Genomic DNA, 27,867 nt, shown 5'->3' on the forward strand with positions numbered 1-27,867 from the left:
GAAAAGGAAACGGGCTGAGGATGCTGGTAAACACTGGAGTCATGACATTGTCCATGATGTAGGCGTGAGGATGTCAGGAAGTTGGTTCTACCAAATATAAACTGCATATTTAATTTGGTTCTGATTGATCATAATGTAATAATACTCACATAACATGGCATTACAAAGTGGACGATGTATTCATCACGACTGCCATGTTATATAAACTGAGATATCAGTTAAACCTCACAAGCACGCTCTTGTTAGATCCTTAAAAGCGAATCATAATTATGTGCAGGACATCATGTCTCCCATTTCCAATCATAACTTCATCCAGATACACACTGATCATATGTAAACGAAAACATATCACAATAACCGCCTTTAGCCAAATACCTTTATGTAGACAGGATCAGTATCCAGACGGACATGTATCAATTTTGTATCCATCCAGAACTGGATACGACGGTGTTTAACCACATACTTTCTTCCCTTACAACGTGAATGGATAGCATGTATATGGTATATTGTACGATTTAATTGTGGGGAATGTTTCGTGTCAGCGCGGGGATTACACATTGGTGTTTTGAGGGAAGTAAGCACTGGCATTGCAAATGTCTGTTTATTAACAGATGTAGGATTGATTACATCTTGGGTGGGATTTTGAACGCCTTCCTGTTAGGAAAATAAGTATAAATGTTGTCAATCGGATGTTTAAAAGTTGATTACAGAACTAAACAGGATTATTTTTTCAGAACCATAATGCAAGCGTTTGCCTCATACAGCTGACTGGGAGTTCATATTATGTAATCGACTCTTCATACAAATCAACGTCACATACATGTATATACATTAGTGCGATTGCACCGAAATTGGATAACTGTTGCCTAAGCCCATTTATGTCAATAAAATGTGATTAAAAACAGAAATTCCCTGGGCCATTTTTTCGCAGGTATGTATACACCAGGTATTTAACACATATGTGTAAGAACATACACTCTTCATACTTCAAATGTATTGTCCTCCTAAGTCCCGAAACATTCAAATTAAATTAAATCTTTCCACTTTTTTAATCGTAAAATATGTGTCTTTTTAATGTATGGCTAGATTTGTCTAAATTGGTAACGGCTGAAGGGATGGTGTAAATCAAGCTAGGGTTCATGCAGAAAGCAAATGTACTGTAGGTCCCCATGGTCCCTAGTATGGCCATATTCCTTCATTTGTTGGCAATAAATAACCTGTTTTTATATTGTTTTGTCATTTATAGTTAGAATAATTTAGATTAATTATTAGTTTTAAATATATTTCTGTCATAATCTAGTTGTTTTACTGTCCTTTGCAGACATGTTAGTATAATATCTTGCTTTATTAGATGTGTGTGTGTGTGTGTGTGTGTGTGTGTGTGTGTGTGTGTGTGAATTATCAGGTTAAGTAGATCTCGGTCCTCTAATTCACAACCTGATTATTCCAACTTGATTCACGGAATTCCGTGATGGTAAGAGATACTTTACAGAACGACCTCACTTTCCAAGATTCACTGTATTTGGTCTCACATTAATTCCAATTATGAACGTTGTGCCCGTGATTCCTAGTGTTGCTAATGTTCTAGGAGTGTGCGGTCTGACTCTTGGGGATTCTAGCAAGATTAAATCTGACCACTTGGAAATGAAAATTGTTACAAGACTCGCTAGCTCACTATAAACGGAAGGCAAGCGCGACTCGCCCCGAGTGACGTATGGCTTCGTGAAAGTATGCTGAACCTCAGATGGACATGTCACAGAAGTCAGGGATCCGAAACAAATTATGGGAGACTGGAGTCTATGAATACCGACAGCTTGTCATCATCTATTACTCTCATTACTTCTTCAGCTGGGAAGGCCACGCGCACGGCTAATGTAGGAGGACTTCAATAAGTGAACTATGTTGTCTCGTTTGGATTGATATAGATTGAACATGGCTGAAACACATAGCTTATTGCCTCACTGAAACGTCACTGATTCTCATGTGAAAAGTTCATTTTAACAAATACAAAATTATGTAATGCTGATTGAATATTATCAGGTAAATATTATTTTCGTATGCATCGCGTTTGTATTATACATTTATAGATCTATGCATTTATCGATAAGTATATGAACTAATTATTTGTGACTATATTTTGTCTAACGTTTGTTCAAAGCGACGCTGCAATATTACAGGAATATGACTCGCGTCTTGACCACACAATCCAGTGATTGACTTCATGAATATCGATTTATCTAACTAGGTTATGATGACATGCTTCAACGAAGTCAGCGAGAATGCCCATCCGATCCCGGTAATCGCCTTTAACGGCAAGCATGAATTTGTGCAGATCAATTCTAACCCGGATCTTCACGGGGAGCATAATACATAAACCGCTTATGCTAGTAACATTGCGATTTTTAAATGCCATGAACGTTTCATTTTTCACTGTGTAACATCGATGAATGGTTTCGTAGAACGAAAACATAATAATGCTTGATATGTTTCGACTGGCAATTGATAATGGTATCAATGTCATAACCGGAGTCATTATGCTCTCATATCTAGAGTTACTGCGTATCCGGAGGCACGTTACCATAATACCGATACAAGGTCACACATTTGCCTCAGGAAGGTGAGCGGCGGTGAGGTGTCCTGGCTGTTCAAGCGTTCATCCTCACGCCGATGACCCGGTGTCTCCTGCAGTGATATTTCTGAAAACGACCTCACTCACTCACTCACTCACCCACCCGCCCACTCACTCACTTATCCACCCACACACACACACACCCGCTCACTCAATTACTCACTCCCATGGTTAAAGAAACAGATCTTTACGTTAGACCAACCCTCAGTCTCTGAATAGATTACAATTTTGATACAAACAAATACATCTATACTGACAAACAGCCCCAGTGAGATGGGAGATCCTGGACCTGAGGAAATCTAGACTTGTTCCATCAAGGGAATTGGCATTACAGAAGGGCTGGTCGGAAAAGGAACGTAATGTGATTTAGAAACTATTTCTATGTGTGAGCACAGACTAAAGAACCATTACATTCAGAACCCGACAAACTAACTCCCACCTGACGCAAATGGCGACAGCATCAGCAGGTTGACGAGAGCGGCCCCATGGCCGTGACCAAACAGTGTCACTCGTTGAGGATCGCCAGTAAAACTGGCGATGTTTTCTCTAAGCCAGTGCAAAGCCTGAGTGATATCAAGGAGGGCGTAGTTCCCCATGGCAGCCTGGTTCCCCGTCGTCAAGAAACCTGAAACATTAAGGGTTGACATTTGGGTGACAAATAGTGTTGGTTTGTTGTTTAACGCCGCTCTCAGCAACATTGCATATATACAATGGCAAGCGATCTACGGAACTGAGAAACAATGACATACAATGACAAGCGATCTACGGAACTGAGATAAAATGACATACAATGACAAGCGGGCCTGGCCACCCGATTCCGTTAGTCGCCTCATACGAAAAGCATTGGTTGCTGAAGAACAGGGCCCTTATTCTCGAAGCGTTCGTAGCCCAACGAACTTCTTCAGCCCATTCTTAACACATTGGCTGCGATCAAAGTTAAGAATTCTTAGGGCTACGAACGTTTCGAGAATAAGGTCCCAGGTCTTACCCGAATCTTGCAAATAGTATGTCTTGTGAAACTGCATACAAAAATTACGTAAAGCATGTCTGGTCAATGTAGGATGTATTTAATTTGCTGAAGACCCGGGTTCGAATCCTTACATGGGTACAACGTGTGAGGCTCATTTCCAGTGTCCCCCGCCGTGACATGCCAGAATACAGCTAAAAGCGGCGTAAAACCCTACTCACTCACTCACTATTCCGACTTAATCATCATTTTGCGGATGTGTCGAAGTTTTGATCATTGGAAATATTTACGTAGGTCATTCAAAATTCGACACATCAGTGTTTGACTATCATTGTGCGTTCAGGTTGTCATGTATACCCAATCAGAGAGACATTTTATTTGGGGCACATTGAAACTAAAACTTTGTGAAAAGAGTGAATTTAATCGGACCGTGTCTCACTGATCTGAATACGTGTGAATGTGTTTGAACTCTTGCACTGTGATATCACATACATTCAATCATGTCAACAGAAGATGATCTTCAAGCCTCGGAGCTTTAAACATTTATGGACTCGTGCTCATATATATAATATGAAAACATAATCGGGCAAACTTGTCTCAATCCTGAGCCGTTTTAGTTCATGGAGCGGGTATCCTATTTTACAACCATAATGCATCTGGAACGTATCGGGTGGCATGCAAATACCTACAAAGTGGGAGTACGAATTGTCCAGTTGTAAAGAATGTCAGTTTGTTTACAGAAAATTAATATTATATTATAAAGGCTATTGTAACCTGGAATCCTGCGTCGCGGTGTTGACATAAAGTTAACTGTGACCAAAAGAATATACATACCGCCAATAATCAATACTCCGATTATACAGATTTACAGACTGATTAGTCTACTGCCATATAGGTTTTACAGACTGATTAGTCTACTGCTATATAGGGTTTACGGATTGAATAGTTTACTGCCATATAAACTGTAGGTTGGTGTCAAAAGGAATGTTAGTATGTACGTCAGGTTACTGTTTATGTGTGAATGGCAATCACAGCAACATGACGTTTCATCTCATGAAGAACACACAGTCATATTTACTCCTGTTACAAACTGGAATTGATTTAGCATTACACGTTATAAAAAGCTCCATAAGGAGCTCCTAAGAACACCAGTGAATTGTATATCGTCAAGAAGGTGAAGATTCTTTAATATTATTATGAGGTTTTTTCAAACCCGCTTCCGCACGAAGCAACATGGCAGCGACATGACGGCAGTCTGTATATGATCGTGTCTGGACCACACAATCCAGTGATTGACATCTCGAGCAACTATGCAGGTATACGATGACATGCTTCATATATCCAGCATGACCACATATTTGTTGTTTGCATCTTACGACAAACAAATGTCCCTGAAAACCCAATCTTAAACAATACCAGAAATAAGGACCTGATTACGATTGTCTATTACAGTATATAACCCGAGAATAAGAACCTGGGTCTCGGTCGTGCAGCCTTATGGTTAAAGCGTTCGCTCGTCACTCTGAAAACCCAGGTTCGATTCCCCACATGGGTACAACGTGTGAAGCCCATGACTGGTGTTCCCCCGCCGTGATATTGATTGAATACTGCTAAAAGTGGCGTAAAACTAAACTCTTTTTCTCACCAAGAAGCTATTGTACGCGCACATGACTAGGTCTTGTGTAACGGACGAACAAAATAGAGTGTTATGAACCACCTATATAACCCTAGTAAGTCGTTTAGAACATTACTATATACTGCCAAGCAAATAAAATATTAGCAAAACGTAAACGTTATTTAGCACTTCATTAATGCCAGAATTTTTACTTCATATCTAATTGGTGTTTTCTTTCACAGTTTGTCACATTAGGTCTATAAACCTGTTTATGTAAGTTCTACCTTGGTATTGTGCCAAGACGAGAACATTAACGCGTGTCGGCTTATAGATAATGACGATGTCATATGTTCACCTCAAGGTAACGCTCATGGTGCTATGCGTTTTCGTGTTGTCACTACGAAGTCGCATATAACAAACAGTCGACAATAAAGAAATGCATCTCCTAAGCTCACTAGTAGACTAAAATATAGTTTCTGAAATGAGGATACTTTACCGAAGGAAAATGTTCTTAAATTATAGTCATAAAATCTAAAATGAAAAGGAGCCCACACACATTGATAATCTAAACTTGCCACATATAGACCTTCTTGGGTATGTGGCATTACATCCCAATGGCTTAGATACAGACCTTGAAACAAACAAATCCAAGAAAGCATATGCAAGTCTAGAATATGTGGCAAGTTTAGATTACCAAAGTCTCTTGGCTTCGATATGTTTGTTTTAAGGCCTGTAATAACGTTCTTAAATTATAATCATGAAATATTAAATGAAAAAGAGCCCAAGGTCTGTATGGCAGACTAAGTCAAATAACAAACAATATAGATCTGATCTGAGAGATTCAACAAGGCGTTGATGTCGTTGTTTTTTAGGATTTGAGTAATACATATAACTATCTATGTCATAACTACATGCATTTTGACTCACTTTAAAGTCAAATATCGGTTTTCCCCAATTACAACTGAAACCCATTTAAAAATATCGAATTACATCTAAGACAGAAGTGAAAAGATTTAACCAGTTTCTATTCATTTCGCAATTTCATTGTACATGGTTAAATTACACCTTGTTTTACTGAAGTTTCTGTCTGATGTGAGGAATGAGCAAAAGAAAACGTGATTGCGAAATACTTGTTTCTTCATCAAAATTTACAAACGCTTGCGAAATGCTTGCTTCATCAAAAGAAACAAACGCTTGTGAAATACTTGCTTCTTCATCAAATGAAACACACGCTTGCAAAATACTTGCTTCTTAATCAAAAGAAACATTTTTTTGCGAAATACTTGCTTCTTAATCAAAAGAAACAAACGCCTGCGAAATACTTGCTTCTTAATCAAAAGAAACAAACGCTTGCGAAATACTTGCTTCTTCATTAACAGAAAAGAACTCCACCACGAGTAATTCGACTTTTGATATCACTCAATGCCTCCATACATCACATGTGTGAAGTTCCTTTCAGGCGCTGCCAATCCACATACTCCGGGGTCAGACATTCAACACACAGTATCGGAAACGTACTTTAATGTCTTCCCTCAGAGGTACAGCTATCACTTCTACTTTTCCCTCAATAAAACTCGAACCTACACGAGTCTCTGAATCTATGAATAAAATTGCATCTGCGGGTCTAAGAGCCTTCGGCTGTGGACTTTGGTCCGTACTGCGCATTTGGCCTTTTCATTTCTTGACTTGGAACTTGCAAACGGTCCTGGGCACGTGCTCAATTGTTTGGCAACATCTTTCCAACCTATCTTTAATACTATTTTCCTTCTTATAACGACGTCTTCGCCCCGAGGGAAGAGGTTTTATATTCGTCGAGTTCTATCGATAGTTTTCTGGCTCGGACCTTTGTTCCCAAGGCGGAATTATGAAGATATTCTTGGCAATTGTCTCCTGAAGACGCTTGGTCTCAGTTCGGTTGCAAAGAAAGCACATGGATAATTCTGAACGGATATTTTTCTACCGCTCGAATTCACGAATTGCTCACAACGCTAAACTTTATCAATTATGACCGACTGCGCCAAAGGCCTCTCACAGAAATTGGCTAACCCAGCCCATTTGAACTGTAATCGTATTTCCTCTTGGTTCTGACATTGGCTATTATTCCCAGTAAATCATTATAACCATTTACGTAAACATTATTTCAGCATATTGTACAAACACTGCTCCAGCTATGCTGGTGAAATTACCTAAGTGGCATGCCAAGATCAAATCACTCTCGCGTAAGGGCAAAACAAAAAGGGCCAGAGGCACACTACGCAAATGATAAATTCATTCGCATTTCATGATGAAAAGCAGAGCTTAATTCAACAAGCTGATTAGCGCTTCAGGCAATGCTGTTTATGTGAATCATTTGTTAAAACATCATTCGTGCTCCGCAGCTTGTTCTTGTTGATGAAATGCAGTTGTTATTTATTCTGCAATGGCATTCCGGAATACCATAGAATGTTCTTGAATGAATTATGTATATTATGCAAGTAGCCGTATTGCTTCAACCATATGTTCTTGGTCAACAAATAATTTGACATTGAAAGCCTACTCGTCATCTCTTCATTAATTTGACAATGCTTTTTCATATATATTTTTGTGAATTTCTGAAGTGTCAGAAGTCTGTTATCTGTTTCCAGGCTACAAAGCCAAATCAGTAACAAAGAAAACAGATTTTATTGCTCACTAATTTATGTTCCTGATCTATAACATTTACAATCCGAAAGCAGAGTACTCATCGTTTTGTTTCCATTAATAAAAAGAATCAAGTGTTCGCTATTGCTGTAATTCCCCCAGGGTATCATGTAAACATCTGCGTCTAATAATTCTCCGGTGGCTTCAAAAGGACAAAATATATGGAGGCATTGAGTAATGAAAATGACCTCATTCAACTGTTTCATGTACAAAACAGATATCTCAAGATAACGAAACAAAAATTAGTTACCAAGCACTCCGAGTCTGTAATTGAGGGTGACGACTATGACATCACCGTAACTTGATAAAACACTTCCGTCATACGCATTTCCGGTTCCGGTTTCATATGACTCTCCGTGGACGAACACCATCACTGGCATGGGGTCTGTGTCGTTCCATTCTGAAAGAAACAGATGTTCAATAAATACATAGATTTTGCTTAAGAATGATAACTCATAATCCATATATCTTCTTTGGATTTTGTTCAACAAAATATGATGGTCATCGTGAAAAGGTTGTACATGTAGAAATAGCCAAAAATATCCTTCATAAATCAGTCATTGAACGTCTTAGTTTGTTTAATGTAAACTGTGTGAATGTACTGCGTGATATCTCCTTCTACACTGTGAGAAGGGGTTTCAACGATATGGTACATAGAAAATGTCCTATACATTGACGAGGAATCACTTTCTTCATAAGGTTGTTTTATTCGTACAGTCATGGGGTATCGTCGTGTTCACAGACGCCTTGAAGAACTAATGTTTCCATGAAATATTGTGTCCGAATCAAGCATTTACACCAATTATACTAATACAAATGGACCGTCATGGGAAGACTGGTTGTCCAGAAGGCACAACCATTCCTTCCTCACTCTTTTAGTCGATTTAGATTACTGGAACATACCATTGAGGGCATGAGAAGCCAATTAATGATCCCCATTACTGTCATAGCACTTAAAGAAGCGCAAGATCAAAATCATAACTTGCGGCGATACCGCATACTGCTCGGGGTAAAGCTTTCACAGTGGAACACTAAAGTACATTCCTTAGAAGAAAAGTCACTTTCCACACCCTGTTTTCGTGAGGAATTGTCACATGGGACTGAAGCCAGATGGCAATGTTACGTCCTGTTCATTAAACAAAAGCTCACATTTCTTAATACGGCTTTACCCTTTAAATGTCAAAAGATGTTATGAATGAAGGTTCATGTCATTTATTTGAAACTAGCGTGCTTAAAACTGTTTGATGTTTGTGTCAAAATGAAACGTATAACATGAAAAGATATGATTAGATTCACAATTTTATGAATAATATCTTGTTATGATGATAAGAATTTGTTTCATGACTATGATGAAAGTCTGAAAGAAACAATGAGCACAAAAGGTTACCGTGGTACAAATTGTGTTACCCATAAGTATGGTTATGATAAAGGAAATAGAATAATAACATACGCCTGAATTTATGATGAAATCAAGAGGTACTCTACAAAGGGTTCAAGTCTCGTAATATATTCAAATGACGTTACAACCACTCATCTTTGTCTAAATGAGATCACTGTCATGATGCACCGTGGAACCGACAGGGGATATTAGTTTATACGAATCTTCTTTACGCAGCGAGTGAACAGTATTTCAGTCATGCTTTTAACCGTAGTGGACATTCAGTAAGATTTTACTTTTGAAAACTAGCTGACTATAAGGTACTATGCATGTTGTGTTCTTTTTGTGAGGTTATGTATTCGGAAAAAGTAAATGTTATGGATCTGATGTGTGTATTATTCACTCCTGGAACACTAAACAGGTGTAGTAAAGTTGCGCTGTTGAGTTTGGGGTTTTAGGTCGCATCGGCATTGTCGCAGAAGTGTATGTAGAGACACACCCACTGGTTCGTGAACAAATTTAGTCGTTGTAGTTGCATGTCTTTAAAGTATATACACACGCATTTGCAATTTTGATCTCAAAATGTCGAAACAATGAAATGACTCATTATGTTAGTGCACGAGAACAAAATTCAACCCATTACAAAACTAAATATTCTGAATCATACTCTCTGTAAGAGGGTTTCCGACATGCTTCATATAATTGTCGACTAACATGTGGTTTTGAAATACACAATGCCATTTAGAAAGTGGTCAAAAGTAACATATGTTATAACTGGGATTACACTTTCTTTGTAAAGTGCAGATTCTAGTACTTTTGTTGGGTTGAGTCCCATCCGGGATTCGAACCCACACCCTCAGAGTGGAAGCCGCGGTGGCTGAGCGGTCTAGGCGTCTGACTTTGTGTGCTGGCGATTAGGTACTCTGAGAGTGTGGGTTCGAATCCCGGATGGACTCAACCCAACAAAAGTACTAGAATCTGAACTTTACAAAGAAAGTGTAATCCGGAATATAACAGATGTTAACATGTGGTTGATGTAACATGTGTCTTGCCATTGTATGCCATTTTACCCCGACTTGGATTCTGCCGACGTTTAGAGATGCTTGGTAATGAAACGTTTGACCATGCAAAATATCTACGATACCCTGTTTTACTCTTGCAGCTAGGATATTTCCTCGACTCGTTCTGTCCATTACGTTATGCTGTAAGCCCCTTGCTGTCAAAACTGGACACACCTCTTCAACAGGGAAATGAAAACAAGTCACATGACAATTGAAAGAATTGAAATCAGGGCACCCAAGAGCCCCAATGTCATCAGTTCTTTCTCACAGTAACATCGATACCGTTCCAACAATACAAAAACAGGCAACTTAGCGCATTCTGGGTCAGGATAAACAACCTGTGTCCATCATTTGTCACCGCCTCGTGCGTTTGAACGTCAGAGTCACGCGAGGAAGGGATTTAGGTTTTCTGAATCAGTAAGCCTTGTCTCGATATGATATTTGTTTAAACGCTCTTCTCTTCCTTGAAATAAGAGGATCAATACGCATACATCGCTGAAAGCAGTATCTTTGAAATTAATGTAACATTTATTGAATATTGTACGGGTGTAATCATAATGAAATATGACTTTTTCTTTTCCCCGACAATGAAACACTGGCAATTAATTCGAAAAGTTCTTGCGAAAATTCACTTGTTGAAAGTTTGTCTTTTCAAGCATTGCTGAAAATCCAAGTCAACGATCATCATAACATTTTTCTTGATAAATAATTTCCATACACGTCAAGATTCGATTTGTTGCTCGCTTTTTGATAAATAAATGAACCTTCTTGAGACATGGACGTCCATGATGATATAAATGTGCACCATTCTGTTAAATCATATATAAATCCTTGTTTTATTAAAATATTGGTATTCGAATAAATTTGCGTGTTCAGGTGTCCAGTACAATGATCAATACCCTTACGCCAACACAACGCAAGCATCTAACATGCAGTTATAAACGAGAAAGACACTCATCAATGCTAGCATTTCAGTTCTGACAACCTCGTAATAAGCCTCTCAGTGATCGGCTACTTTCACTCTAAACATAGCTTTCTATTTTATGCTATGATTGCTTCATATTAAGTTTTCAAAAAGAGTGAGAGACAAGTAATACAACGTATATTATACGCTGATGAAATCTGACACGTATAATAAAACGTCTCCTTGCTCAATTTCACTCAAAGATTCCACGTTTGAACTTAATCGAGTAAACTTAGTGATATAAGTGCATCGCCGTTGCTTATTGACGTGCCGTAGTGATATTTTTGCGTCGTTTAAAGGTCAAGCTCATATTTATCGTGGCCACTCGAAAGTCATAGATAGGGTGTTAATTACGTGGATATGTTTACAATTTGAAATGTGAATGTCAGTTAAGTGTTACGTTATACATTAAATGCGAATTTTAAAATGTCAATGTATTTTCAAAGATATTGCATTTCTAATCTTCGGCAGTGTCGCACCAACACAGAAAAGTAAACTTCAGATTTCTGAGTCAAGACCAGATAAAAATGTTAATTGAAGCACGACATTTTATGTCGTTGGTGTGATCGCGTCAGGTACGTTATCACGTCAATATCACCATAACCATTTGTCGTTGTGGCAATAAATACCAACCGGATTTATAATCACGTACTCTCGTTTAACTACGTTTGAATTTCTTGTACGTCAGGCCCGATCTTGACAGAGGCAGAATCAACAAAAAAGATAACAGTGGATTTGCTATGTTGAAATGTCTGTGATATGGTGAGGAATTATTTAGCTCCTCCATCACGAGGTATTTTTGGAACCAATATATTTAGACACTTTCACGACCATGAAGATATATGTCTCGCATCAGGGGAGGTGGTGTAGTCTAGTGGGTAAAGCGTTCACTCGTCACCCCGAAAACCCGGGTTCGATTCTCCATACGACTTCAATGCCTGAAGCAGGTTTCTGGCATCGCCCTGTCGTGGTAGTGCTAGAATATTAGTAAAACCATACTCACTCATTTGCCATCCTGTCAACATTGGTACGAAAAAAACCCAGTTGATTTTGGTTGATCATTAACATTATTTCATAAATGTATTTCTGAACACGATTTTGTTGAATGTATGAGACCATACGACTCTAGAACATGGTACTTGCGCGGTGGGGTAGCCTAGTGGTTAAAGCGTTCGCTCGTCACGCCGAAGGCCCGGGTTCGATTCCCCACATGGGTACAATGTGTGAAGCGCATTTCCGGTGTCCCCCGCCGTGATATTGCTGGAATATTGCTAAACACGGCGTAAAACCAAACTCAGTCAGTCAGTCAGTCAAAGATTGTACTTGTTATTGCCTTGCCTTGTACTCGACATTAAGGGAATCAGACAAGGCCTGGTCAGCTTGGATTAGGGTTCCCAGACTAATACATACAGTACGCACAATATAAATATAAGCTTCATAAAATATGAAACATCTATGACTTGACGTTGAATCCCATGTATACATATGGGCACAATTTAAAATCTTTAAACTTTAAAACTATCCTTTCATTGGAAAGAATAGGTACGTGTCATCACCGTATGCTGCTGATCGTGGGCATCTCGCATATTTACTTCACTATATCTCGATTAATGTCATTCCATCATGAAACATCTAACATGTAATACAATAGGAAACGGTTCGCGTCACTCTTACTAACTTGATGTCCGCTTGGATCTCAAGTATTTGAAAACACCCAGATTCTTACAATGCCTGACCTATTCACAAATTATACTGAGAAAGATTATATGTAGACACCATTATACTAGCTGGTTTAAGGTCATAGAAGAGAGGTAAAGAATAAATGTATTCATATATAATCAGATTAGCAGACAATAACGGAATGAACGTGTTGTCTACGTAGGCTAAATAATCTTGTTGCAGATATGAGCACATCTATACACTTAATAAAGATACTTCTTGTTCACGTAGTCAATATAATAGAGAGTTTTTACACCTCGTCTGAGACCCACTCTCACAAATTATACCATAAGCATCAGAGGGGGGTATTGCACTATCGCGTTGATGAATGAGACTGAGCCTGTCAAGAATGAACAGGGTTTCACAACGCCAGTAAACCGTTTTCAACCATCATGGTTTTGACGTAATCACGTCTGAGTTACACCATCCGTCGACGAGATCTCGCACGTTAAGTAGGTCACATGCGAGACCGCAAGTTGCGCCGGTCAGCAGTTTACCAGAAAAGTAAATATTTCCTCTGATCGATGTAAACACTCGAAGACGAACATAACATCATAAATAGCAGCAAGTATGACATTTCAATCTGCAGCAATGATGAAATAGAGGGCAATCCCTTGGCCGAAGTTCCGACATTGATTATCTTAAGTCTCGCAGAGTCTCGCACCATCTCACCGAGGGCAAACGTTAAGTAAAGCTCCCTACAGCGACCAAACATCCCTGCTTAAAGAAGAGCCTGCCTGATCCGATCACAGACAAGATTAAATCGTGAGATGCGCTATTTTTTCTCCTTCACTTCTTGCATCAAAATCTACTTTAAGAATCGATACACCATGTTAAGGAATCTCCTACGTGAGAAATAAATGTTGAGAAGGTCAAATAAAGAGCAATTAATAAATTAGATACCAGTCATCCGTAAGCTTGAAAGATAAAGATGAAATATGTCTGTTCAATTCCTTTTCTAGGACCAGTTCGAGGCACGTTTATCGTTGTATCAACTACTTTTGGACCACTTAATCATATTATTGATGGTGGACGCCCAAACCTTGAGCAAGTGCTCAAGCAAGAAGCAGTATTCAATGTCCTCTATTGGACGCTGGACAAAATTCTCACATCTCACTCCAAACAGTCGTAAAAGCCCCGTTCAAAGATATTGACTTTTTCAATGTAGCTTCTAGCCACAGAGAACTCCGGGATCGCGTCAAGCGCAAAATCATGGCACTGCCCATTAACCACAGAGAATCAGAACGAGGGGGATCTATGAGTGAAAATCTCGACTCGATGCTTGACTGAGTGACTGTCAGATGCTATCTCAAAAGCCATAGTGTTTTGTATAGCAAAGTGAATATTGATTGAAATATTTTGCAGTTCACAACTGGAAGAGCATATCTCGTAAACCTCAATATAGTTAAGTCGCCACAGACAGCCAAACTCTACAGATCCGACCATACAAGGATTTTTAGTTGTGCCCAAATCGATACTATGGAGATGATAAACGGAAAAAATTGCGGGACATTTCCTGCAAAGATTACTGTATTTTTGGACGCTTGCCCATACTGTCCCAAGTTCCAAGATTGTTTTCTCCCAGCAGACTAAATAGCATATATCCACACTGAACGATCAGACTATATGCTGTTAAAATCGACTTCTAATTCCCGAGCGGCCGACACCATAAGCCAAGATACGCTTGTGGAGGGCGTTCAATGCTTCAAGGGATACCCGTTTTACCAAAAGTAATTTTCGTCCAATCATTTTGGGGGTCTTCATTTGCAGGGATCCATTTCTCTTCGTCACATAAGAATATAGACATGATCTTAAACAATGTTTCTATAAAACTTTACCCGAAACTGCCAATGGATGGCCAAGAAATGTTAACACATGAAGACCTTCAGACATCGTTCCTGGAAAGTTTAAATATAGATATCGGTTTCATAGAAAGTCATAGAAGTGATACCGAAGGACATACACTGCAGCGAATATGGCACATTACATCTCCATGCAGATGATGTGTTTTCATAAGCTTTCATTGACTACTGTATTTCCATTTTACTATACACTGCAAGGGTGTGGCTGTACCAGGCATTTAACAATATTTACTGCAATATCACGGCGGTGGACATAGAAAATTAGCTCCGCTCACTCTACCGGAATCGAACCCGGGTCTTCGGTGTGACGAGCGACCGCTTTAACCACTGGGCTACCCAACCGCCCCTTTACTACACTGAAGGCGTGTAACAACACGGTTTGCTGATTGATTACCAGTAGGGGTGGTTACAGACTATGCCACTGAATTGTTTGGTCTAGATTTAGTTAATTCAATGTAACAGCGTACTGTGTGTGTGAGTGAGTTTAGTTTTACGCCGCACTCAGCAATATTCCAGCTACATGACGGCGGTCTGTAAATAATCGAGTCTGGACCAGACAATCCAGTGATCAGCATCATGAGCATCGATCAACGCAGTTGGGACACGATGACATGTGTCAACCAAGTCAGCGATCCTGACCACCCGATCCCGTTAGTCGCCTCTTACGACAACAGGGTTCCTGAAGATAAATTCTAAACTGGGTCTTCACGGGTACGTATTATGTGAAACCCATGACATGACGTGCATCCGTAGTCGCAGTTTGTGTCGTCTTGAGATTAATATGTTCTTAAGTCAATATTGTGGAGGTTTGAAGTTCACACATACATCACACGATAAACAAACACATGAAGATAGAGTGTGTGACTGGAAAAGAACCTAAGGGATTCCGTAACATTGTCAATTACTGCTAATTGAAGGCAATTGGGGTCTACTCTCTCATAACGATAGTTCCACCAGGTCATCTTGCAGCTTCTTTCTGCTTTTACTCAGTCCATTCCCTTCAAATCGATGATAATATTTCACCAGGCGTTCCCTCGACGTCACGGGGATGGACTTCTCAGTTTGTTTGTAGCAGCGTTGATAAACTGATTCAGTAAATGACAAAGACAATCTTTTACCTCCACCGCAGCTAGGGACGGTTCATCATCTTGCTTTGAGGAAGCAAAAAACAAATTGATGGGATTAGAGTGGAGGAAGTTTGCTATTGGGCCAGACAACAGCGAGGCACGGACCGTAATATTTAAATGTTTGATTCATTGATTTCAAGCCTTTGTGTTAAAATGGAACAGGGCAGAGGCACACAAGGAGCATTTACTTAAAAGGTGAAATTACACTAAAACCTTGAGTTGTCACGTGTTAATCCACATCATTGAAAAATCGTCTTTATAGTATTTTGGATTAAGCCGAAAACCAGTCTTTAGACTTTGATTCACATTTTAGTGTCTCAGTGTAAAAACTGTTGAAAGGTCCCTGCTGGCATTTCCTATTTGGCTAATGACAAATTAAAGTCAGTGGAAAACTGGATGATTAAATATCGTCTTAAATACGGCTCAGTGATGATAACATTGTTTGAGAAGGCATTTTCTTGCTTGCATCTACAATTCTGTATTAAACTCAAAACGATAATGAGCTTTATGTCAAACAGTTCCCATAAACCTTGATTAGCTTGGTGACCTCGGTGATAACAGCTGGAATATAGCTGAGTGATAGTTGGCCCTGTCAAATCTGCGTAACACTACCTACCAGTATAACGTCTCCAGCAATACAATGTGCCCTGCACAACATCATAGCCAGTAATACAACGTCTCCAGCGATACAATGTGCCCTGCAATACATCATATCCAGTAATAGAACGCCTCCACCAATACAATGTGACCTGCAATACAGCGTACACAGTAATACAACGTCTCCAGCAATACAACAGTTATGTCACAACCACGTAGCCGATCATACAACATATCCAGTAATACAACCTAGCCGCCTGCAGTACAACATGTCCAGTAATACAACCTAGCCCCCGGAAGTACATCATATCCAGTAATACAACCTAGCCTCCTGAAGTACATCATATCAAGTAATACAACCTAACCTCCTGAAGTACAACATATCCAGTAATACAACCAAGCCTCCTGAAGTACATCATATCCAGTAATACAACCTAGCCCCCGGAAGTACACCATATCAAGTAATACAACCTAGCCCCCGGAAGTACATCATATCAAGTAATACAGCCAAGCCTCCTAAAGTACATCAAATCCAGTAATACAACCTAGCCCCCGGAAGTACATCATATCCAGTAATACAACCTAGCCTCCTGAAGTACAACATATCCAGTAATACAACCTAGCCCCCGGAAGTACATCATATCCAGTAATACAACCGAGCCCCCGGAAGTACATCATATCCAGTAATACAACCTAGCCATCACAACAACGAACACAGCAATACAATGTATAGACCATGTAACCGAACACTATTCAATTGACTTCAACCACCATAGCCACTGCAAACAAACACTTGCTACTCCGCGTATCCTTGGAGAACAAGGTTAATTTAAAGCAAGGCGAAAGGAAATTGGTTAAAATCTTATAACTAATTCATTGGCCTCGAACAAAACCCCATGAGAATGACTTTTGGACATATTATCTGCCTATCAATGTCTCATACGATAGGGGATCATACGATAACCACAAAATCGATCTCCAACACTCCAAATGGATATTGGTCGATATGTCATCCCTTGCTGAAACCGCCTTCAAGCATTTGGCAGCATATTACACTTAAGGGATTTCACATTCAACGCAGACATTTCAACCAAAGATGTATAGAACACAGGACGAGGCATTATAAAAACAACAGTTAGGGGAAATAGATAAACGAGAAACAGAAATGTAATCTCTCCGTGATCAATCGTTTTCTAAGAAATATGAAATAAATTACGTGAGCAATTGTAGAGAATCTGACTGGAAACGACACGCTGCTCCCTCATTGCAGAGTGAAGTGCCTATCCATCTAAGAGTTTTCAAGTACATTATCGGAATGCCAATTAGCAGGTTATAGGATAATGTATGTGCAGACATCAATGTTCATTAACGTCTTCAGGATAACAACTGCACTGTCCCCGACACATACTGCTTGCATCCGTTTGTCTAAGATGACCTTATATCGATCAAGACAGACTTCTTGTTGGGTTGACAGTGACGTTAACAAACGAGTACTACCAACGTAGTTCTCCACTGATAGTTTCATGCAGTGGGAAAACTTGGCATCGTCTGAAAACCCACTCAATAAGTGTTGCCCTTCTGAACAATATTGACAAAACACCTGACCTCTTTTGTTCTTTTTTTTAAATGGAGACTGAAAAGTTTTTTTCCTTTAAGGCTTCCTTTTTATGCTGTTTGACAGATGTAATCGTTTTTGTTTTACAACGTAATGCTCCGCAGGACAAGAGGTATTCGAAAAAGTATTTGAAAAAAAATATAATTCTGTTGACCTTTTCTATTGTTGGTCCGTCGTGTCAGCTTGGTTTTAAACCTTCATCCCAATACATCACTTTACTTCCGACCTTCGTAATTGAACTTCCAGCGTTACGTATGGACCTAGTCAACAAGATTACAATAGATAGTTTTACCGTATTTTGTACAAATATACCCTACCATGGCCTAAAATGAAGGTGTTTCTTGACCCGTCGAAGGGGATTATGGCCTGGCAAAATGTCAGTCCTGGCAAGTCTGATTCCAGTTCATACAAAAGTCCTTTGTTGGGTCTGCCATCTCACAATGTATAATGAATATCTATATACACGTACATTGAACATTCTGTTCAATTCGGCAGACACCATGTCTCACTATACAACAGGTTGTTGATTACACCACCAGGACCTGGACGTGGTATCCGGCTTAAGGGAAGGTGGTGGTGTGGGGGTCGGGGTGTGGGGTGGTTGAGTGGGAACTTTAAATGATACTGCAGTCAACCATTGCTAATTTAGGATAACTAGTCCACTCTAAGGTCATAGTATGTCCTCACCACCTCTTAAATCACTCTGGTTTCGGGGGATCAAGGAACTACCCACGAGTCATAGCACCCCACTACCCACACACTGAAGGATGAAAGCACTTCCCAGGATAGAAGTACTTCCCATAGACAAGTACTGGCGGTACGTACCCTTATTAATTACGTAGCCAAACGTTCTATATATACCGTTACAACATACAGGTATTCGTCACGACTTATAACAAAACAAACCCATGATTTGAAAGCTGTTAACAATGTCATGCGCGATCAAATCAGCATTGCTTGTTAGTTTCTTGTTTTACGCCGCACACAACAGCTTTCCGGCTTAATTAGGCACCGAAACAGGGTTAGCAATGAAAAATCTTTGAAAGGATGAACATGTTATGTTAGCCTTTGACCTTCTGTCTGTTAACGCAGACATATTCCAACTATATGGCAGCGGTCTGTAAATAATGGAACAGACAGTTCCTAACAGCATGGACATCGATCTACAAAACTGGGATACAATTGTCAACCAATTGTCAACAAAGTCAGCAAGCCCGACCCACCCGATCTCATTAGTCGCCTCTCATGACAAGCATGGTTTGCTGAAGACCGGTTCCAACCCGGATCTTCACGGGAGACATGTTATGTAATCCACTTACTGCATTGAATGTGTGTTAGTGCTTAGTATAAGAAACATTCAAATCAAATCGTCAGTCGTTCAGCTTAACAATGTGGTGTACACGAGGCTACTGTACATTCCAATTCTTCCTTTCAGATTTCTGAATTAAGACGTCTCTACTCACTTTCTATTTCTTTAATTGAAGATTTGGAGGTTTTATGATTTTATGAAAACAAAAGAGGCCTTAGAGTGGAGGATTTAATGTTTTATCCACTAAGACCCACTCTTAAATTGGGATGTGGTTGTGAATTGCAAAAAAGGTGACATGAGCTGGGGTTTAACGTCTCGTTCACTGTTATCGCTCTTATACAGCGCTGTTGCTGCAAAATATATTAGAGACAGTTTTTGCTCATTTCAAACCTAGAAAATACCTTATTAAAAACAAATGGCTTTAACATACTCGCTACTTCTCAATACTGTTGTGTTTATTTAGAACCGTCTTGAATTTAGGTTGGAGTAGTTTGAGGATATTCAAACGAATCTACAACTAGTTGAGACACTTGAGACTTTAATGTCACAGCGTTGTGGTAGCATAACCGTCTCCATAACTCTACCGTCACCACTACCTCAACCGTCACCACTACCTCAACCGTCACCACTACCTCAACCGTCACCACTCTTCAACCGTCACCACTACCTCAACCGTCACCATAATTCTACTGTCACCACTAACTCAACCAACACCACTACCTCAACGGACAACACTGCCTCAACCGTCACCACTACAACAACCGTCACCACTACCTCAACCGACAACACTACCTCAAACCGTCAACACTACCTAAACCGTCTCCATAATTCTACTGTCACCACTAACTCAATCGTCACTACTACCTCAACCGTCACCACTACCTCACCACTACCTCAACCGTCAAAACTACCTCAACCGTCACAACTACCTCAACCGACAACACTACCTCAACCGTCACCACTACCTCAACCGTCACCACTACCTCAACCGACAACACTACCTCAACCGTCACCACTACCTCTACCGTCACCACTACCTCAACCGTCACCACTACTCCTCAACCGACAACACTACCTCAACCGTCACCACTACCTCAACCGTCTCACCTCAACCGACAACACTACTCAACCGTCACCACTCACCTCTCAACCGTCACCACACCTCAACCGTCACCACTACCTCTACCGTCACCACTACCTCAACCGTCATCACCTCCTCAACCGACAACACTACCTCAACCGTCACCACTCCTCAACCGTCACCACTACCTCAACCGACAACACTACCTCAACCGTCACCACTACCTCAACCGACAACACTACCTCAACCGTCACCACTACCTCAACCGTCACCACTACCTCAACCGTCACCACTACCTCAACCGTCACCACTACCTCAACCACACCACCTCACCTCAACCGACAACACACCTCAACTGTCACCACTACCTCAACCGACAACACTACCTACCTGTCACCACTACCTCAACTACCTCAACCACCACCAACACTACCTCAACCGTCACCGCCACTTCCTCAACCAACAACTCTCACTACTACCCTCAACCGTCACCACTACCTCTACCATCACCACTACCTTAACCACCACCACCTCTTAACCGGCCACCACCACTACCCACACTACCTCAACCGTCACCACTACCTCAACCGACACCACTACATCTCAACCGTCACCACTACCTCAACCGTCACCACTACCTCAACCGTCACCACACCTCAACCATCACCACTACCTCACTTCCTCCAACCGTCACTCACTACCTCAACCACCACACCACCAGCTCCTCAACCGACACCACTACCTCAACCGCCACCACTACTCAACCGTCACCACACCCTCAACCATCACCACTACCTCAACCGTCACCACTACCCTCAACCGTCACCACTACTAACCGACAACCACCTCAACCACCTCACCACTACAACTCCTAAACCGTCACCACTACCTCAACCGACACCACTACCTCAACCGTCACCACCACTACCTCAACCGTCACCACCACCTCAACCATCACCACTACCTCAACCGTCACCACTACCTCTACCGTCACCACTACCTCAACCACCACCACAACCTTAACCGCCACCACTACCTCAACCGTCACCACTACCTCAACCAACAACACTACCTTAACCGCCACCACTACCTCAACCGTCACCACTACCTCAACCGACACCACTACCTGAACCGACAACACTTCCTCACCACCAACCACCACCTCAACCAACAACACTACCTCAACCGTCACCACTACCTCAACCATCACCACTACCTCAACCATCACCACTACCTTCAACCGTCACCACTGCCTCAACCGTCCACCACTACCACAACCGTCACCACTACCTCAACCGTCACCACTACCTCAACCGTCACCACTACCTCAACCGTCACCACTGCCTCAACCGTCACCACTACCACAACCGTCACCACTACCTCAACCGTCCACCACTACCTCAACCGTCCACCACTACCTCAACCATCCACCACTACCTCAACCGTCACCACTACCTCAACCGTCACCACTACCTCAACCATCACCACTACCTTAACCACCACCACTACCTCAACCGCCACCACTACACCACTACCAACCGTCACCACTACCTCAACCACCACCACTACCTCAACCGTCACCACTACCTCAACACACCACCACTACCTCAACCGTCACCACTACCTCAACCGACAACACTACCTCAACCGTCAACACTACCTCAACCGTCAACACTACCTCAACCGTCACCACTACCGTCAACCGACACCACTACCTCAACCGTCACCACTACCTCACCACTACCTCAACCGACAAGACTACCTCAACCGTCACCACTACCTCAACCGTCACCACTACCTCTACCGTCACCACTACCTCAACCGTCACCACCACCTCAACCGACAGCACTACCTCAACCGTCACCACTACCTCAACCGTCACCACTACCTGTTACCACTACATCAACCGTCACCACCACCTCAACCGTCGACACTACCTGTTACCACTACATCAACCGTCACCACCACCTCAACCGTCACCATGGCTTATGGATAACACTGCTACTGGTTTCATAAACGTACTTTCTGAGTCAAAGTTTTTGTTAAAAAACGTTTTAGATTATCACAAAGCTCCGATAGGAACATGCATCCCGCTGACACCCCTCCCACAAAAGCACACGACTTAACAGATTGTAGGAGTTTTGCGTTGAACTCCTGCTGTGAAAGTGGGCTTGTCGGTTTTGAATTATACTAGCAACATATCGAAGGTTATCATACGATAACCCAACAGATTGGTGATCTGGTGTAATTTACTACACATACTAGCTAGTTAGATAGATACGAAGAGTGCATGTATCTGGAAGCACCCTTTTACAGATGTTATTACAACTGAGCATGAAGCAGAAGTAGTGCAAGTCCCCGCAGTGATCACTATGGTTGCCTCATTTGGGTTGCTCACGATCTATAGCCCGATTTTATATTGTGTTGTTGAAGAATGATTTAGCGTATTAAAATTATCTCAAACTAGTTTAAATTATAATCTGTGATAATCTAGTTGTTCTTCTGTACTTCGATGGCATCATCTTAAAAGTATAAATACATATATTCGTACTATATGACGTCATATCGTGTCGTCACGATATGGCTTAAATATTGCCGATGTGACGTAAACTTTTAACTCACTCACTATTGTAATATAATCAGTTAAAATCAAAATGACTATAACATGTAATCAATGTTTTCAAAACACGATGTCGATGGTTATATAAATGTAGAGAAAACTGAATGTATTTGCAGATGTTGGAGTCAAAAAGACTTCCTTACCGGAAGATATATATGGTCTTGAAACCACAAATCAAATCGAATTCTCAAATATAGCCAGGCACAAAGTACATCATTAAGGGCTAAGACGGCTCATTTGATTTTCGCCGACAATTATTGCAATTTGTTGTTGAGCTCATCTCACGCATTTATCAACCCCGTGCTTTAATGGGAAGTCGAAAACATGACATTTCGTGCAATAAATGCCAATTATTAGGAAACAGGGGATGATTTGGAGGCGCAAGAACTTTAAAATAACAATAAAATGTACCGAAGACACTCATTAACGGCATCCTATTAAAGAAAAACATGTCCCTTTAACAAAAGTGAATTAAATGCACTGATAAGCGCTGCAAATCATGCTAGATCCACTCCAAAAGGACGGAGCGTATGTTAATGATTAAGATATTTTGTAGTAAAGATGAAAAACACGTGTGGTTCTAAGGAAGACATTATATTGGACGGTAGTAATTTAATCTTATTCCATGTGCATATTGCAGAAGCTTGGCATAAAATTTCGGAGATTTTGATGTGGTCAGGTGTTTTCTGTTAGTCATTCAGGAAGTAGGCGTCTGTGAGGGCGTAACAATACCCTTGTTATATCATTATTTATGTTGAAAATATCTCCACTTGCAATTAGTTGTGATATATACATTACACTTCAATGGATTTCAATATGAGTAAGTAATTAATTGACAGCATGTGCCACCAGTGACAGTGATGTATTGCGGGAGCGTAGAGGGGAATTCAAGACGCAATAATTCGCGATTTGTCTCACAATATTGAGTATGATAAGTCTCAGATTCAAATCCTCTCTATATGACATTATTGTTGTTTTAAGTATGTAAAAGTTGCTTGTTCTAAGCTATTGATAAATATTACTGTTGAATGTTTATCATATAGTGTCTAAACTTTCATTTTTCAAAATAACACCTCCCCAGCTTGAGAATCACAAGAGAAAAAACAGAATGGCTTCAAAATATTCTCGATTCATATATAATTCTAGCTATGGCGAATCTAGTTAATACCAAGGATTACATATTTTGGTTAGTTTATGTTTCGCCTTTAATGGTCACTTCTGTCTGTGACGGCATGGTGGTATTCACATTTTTGTCCATTTTCGTATCCAACGTGGATCATATGTTCGGTGAGTAACTATACTCGGTTCTCCTACACTGCCGGGGGCGGTTGGGTAGCCTGTGGTTAAAGCACGTTGGCTGTCACGGTAGTATTCACAATTTTGAAGCCCATTTCTGGTGTCCCCGCCGTGATGTTGCTGGAATATTGCTAAAAGCGACGTAAAGCCAAACTAAGTCAGTCAGTCAGCCTAGACTGGTGTGTTCATACATATGGTGCTTCAGGAGTCATGACAATGAATTGCTATCGTGTTGTAGTTTTGCTTTAAAAACAAATACTGTTAAATAAGTAATAACGTATGTTTGACGCCAGTTAACGGCGTTTCAGGACAGCATGGTGCTTCAGCTAAGAGATATGGTAATGTATGTAGCCGTTTCTGGATCCATTATGATAACATGTGTCCACCTAATGGTCAGACCGGTGACTCGCCGATCTGATTTCTTGAATCAATTTTTAATCCATGCAGGTAAGCTACAAACCCATTCTTCCCTCCACCCCTCATCACGGTGCAATAAAGGATTCATTTAGGACACTTATAATCTTATTTATAGGGAGTAAACTGTCAATTTCCCTAGCACACATAGCGCGTTCATATATGTGAATAAGCAGGGTTATGGGTAACTCAAAGTCATGCTGGTCGTCCTATATCACAAGCCATTGGACAACCCGTCATTCAAAAAATGTAATCATGTTCATTTGTAATTTTTCAGAATAGCTTAATTTCAATAATTAATTGAAATGAGCGTAAGCCTCTGAAGTAGATATCTTCCAACTCCCACGCTGTTAGATCATATTTCACACTTTCTTCATCAGTTGAGCACACATCAGGAAGGTATTACAAAATGATCGAATAATTACTAATTTCAAACTAACTTCTTGTGAATTAAGTATTCTGTGCTTGTCATTTCCTGAACCGTTTAGTCATTTTATTCAGTTTCCAGTTGATGCAATGGTGGTATTCTCGTTTCCATTCTTCACATCAAAATCACTTTCCAAATAAACAAGAAACTGCTCCAGTAGAGTGCTAGGCAATTGAAAGCAGTGCTCCTTTAGACACCTTTCGTTGTATATAACTCTAGATCTGATGATCACTCATATCATATTCCTCCTCAACCACTCGCAAAGCCATGCTCTCGAGTGGTCATTCTGAGTAAAATGGATGAGAGAACTTACCGATGATGCCTGCGTTAGAGGCATCGACATATTTATCTGTGATCAGACTGCTCATCTGTCAAAGTGTCCATTTATATGGCACATTAATCTAACCATATGACAAGCCACGTAGACCGTCTAGCGCTGGAGCCGTAGTCTAACCATATTGAACCAGCACGGTCTGATGGAAACACGGCTTTAATGACACGTCTATGTGAGTGTGCACCAATGTCTGATTACAGTCTACAAGGAAAGCAGATAATCAAAATATACACTGCATACGTAAAATGCTGCAGCCAGAATCTCTGTTCTTCTCTATCACTTGCCTGAAGCTTCAGTTGATTTCAAAATAGGGTGTGTGATGCTGAATACTGGATTAGTACCAGTCTCTAGTACAAAACACATGTTACAGTTCATTCACCAAAGCTATTGTGTCTTAGTTATCAGTTTAATTATGTTGATTTCTTCATCCTTGTCGGAACCGTGAAGTTCCGGGTTAGAACTGATCTTAAGCAACCACAGCTTGTAAGAGGCGACTAATGGGATCAGGTGGGCAGGCTCACTGACTTGATTGACATATGTCTTCTCAGTTGCCTACTGGATAACTGGATTGTCTGGTCCAGGCTCGATTATTTACGGATCACCAAAATATAGCAGAAATATTGCTGAGTGCGGCGTGAAGCAACAAACCAACAAATCGTGGTCAGTAACAAAGCTATTTCCTTATATGCTCCCGAATGGCCATTCCAATACAAAGCAGGGCCGCGTTCCTCAAAGCGATCGTAGCGCTACGACTGTCGTAAGTTTATGCTAAGTATGGGAGTTACGATCACCTTAGCTCTACGATCACTTTGTGGAACGGGGCGCTGTACAATGTACAGACGAATGGGATAGATTTAAAGTTTGAAATATATATCTGTAACTAATTTCATATAAAGTGTCCAATTGACGTGCAAACTGTGATCACACTTGGCACAAACAACTTTCAGCGTGGAGAAGTTTCATGTCTTCTTCACACGAAATAACTACTTCGGAAAGAATGTGGGCTAAAAGCTAATTCTTATTCAAATACCCCCTCTCTAATGACATTGCGTTGGAAACTGCCATGAGAAATGAGGGACTGTCGAGTGTTGACGGAGACCATCATGAAGGCCTCAGACGCCTGAATGCGTTGAACTAATGTTGCAGTCTTGCTGAAAGAATTAATAGATGCAAACGCTGTAACACCATGGTTCCAACAACATCGGACATTTACATAAGTGTGTTTGGTAGGGTAAAACAAGATTTCAGCGGCTTCATGATCAGACTTTATCGAATTTGCATAGCAATGTGGTTCTGGATTTAGGATAAACTTCTAAATTTCTGTCCACCTCCTCACTGTTCTATGTCTTGAGGAAAAAGAGGCGATTTCTCAGTGAGTCAGTGTTTTATATTACTGACGGAACGTACTTGTAATCTTCAGTATGTGTAGCCAAGAAATGTAGCAGCAAAATGTATTTGACTTCCTTATTTGACTTCCCTAATAGAAACGAGTATAACACCATAACGAAAATACGTTTCCACAAGATCTACACCCATTGATATAGATATTGGAATCATGTACCAACAGGTCAGACTCGATGTCTTGACTTACTTAGATGTATGTCTGACAGAACTGTTTCACTCCATCATTCATTAGGTTGCTGATGCAACGTTAAGAAATTCTCACTCAATCCATTGCGCCATATTCTTAGTAAAGACATTTTGACTGTGAAAGTACAAATGCTTGGTGTTGGTGTTTGATAACATTTTTTAAGTAACGCCATAGAATCACAGACACCAGCTGCGTTTTGTAATGGGAATACATTTCCCCCGTGACATGTACCCTGTGTTCGTTTCCAAGAACGTCTCAGCTCTGGACGTTGAAAAATGACATCTGTCCTGTTAGTATTGATTTATCCAAATCAACTGTACCCTATTTTATCTTATTGACATTACAAAACGATACTAACAGTTAATCATCCTTTACCTGGATAGCAGTACAGCCAGAATGAACAAAACAACTATATGACGTGGGTATTATTTCCACGCGTAAGCGTCTGTGATTGATCGGGATATGATGGTACTGAGAGTTAGATGCAGTGAGTTATGAGTGCTTGTGAGCGCGGCGTTGTCGTAATTCAAACCGTCATGGATGTTGGGCGTGTTTGTGAATATCCTCTGTTATGCTTCAAAT

General features: G+C 40.6%; 1 protein-coding gene across 1 annotated transcript in view; it reads right to left on the reverse strand.

Moving 5' to 3' along the window:
• The window catches only part of LOC124269627 (neuroligin-4, X-linked-like), a 143,497-nt gene that overhangs the window by 30,598 nt on the left and 85,032 nt on the right, over positions 1-27,867 (reverse strand). Inside the window, 2 exon segments of the mRNA XM_046704663.1 lie at positions 3,069-3,254; positions 8,141-8,290. Of these exon segments, the coding sequence (XP_046560619.1) occupies positions 3,069-3,254; positions 8,141-8,290 (336 nt within the window).

This window comes from Haliotis rubra, unplaced genomic scaffold (assembly GCF_003918875.1).
Source record: "Haliotis rubra isolate DU_JTF1 unplaced genomic scaffold, ASM391887v1 Scf146, whole genome shotgun sequence".
NCBI lineage: Eukaryota > Metazoa > Mollusca > Gastropoda > Lepetellida > Haliotidae > Haliotis > Haliotis rubra.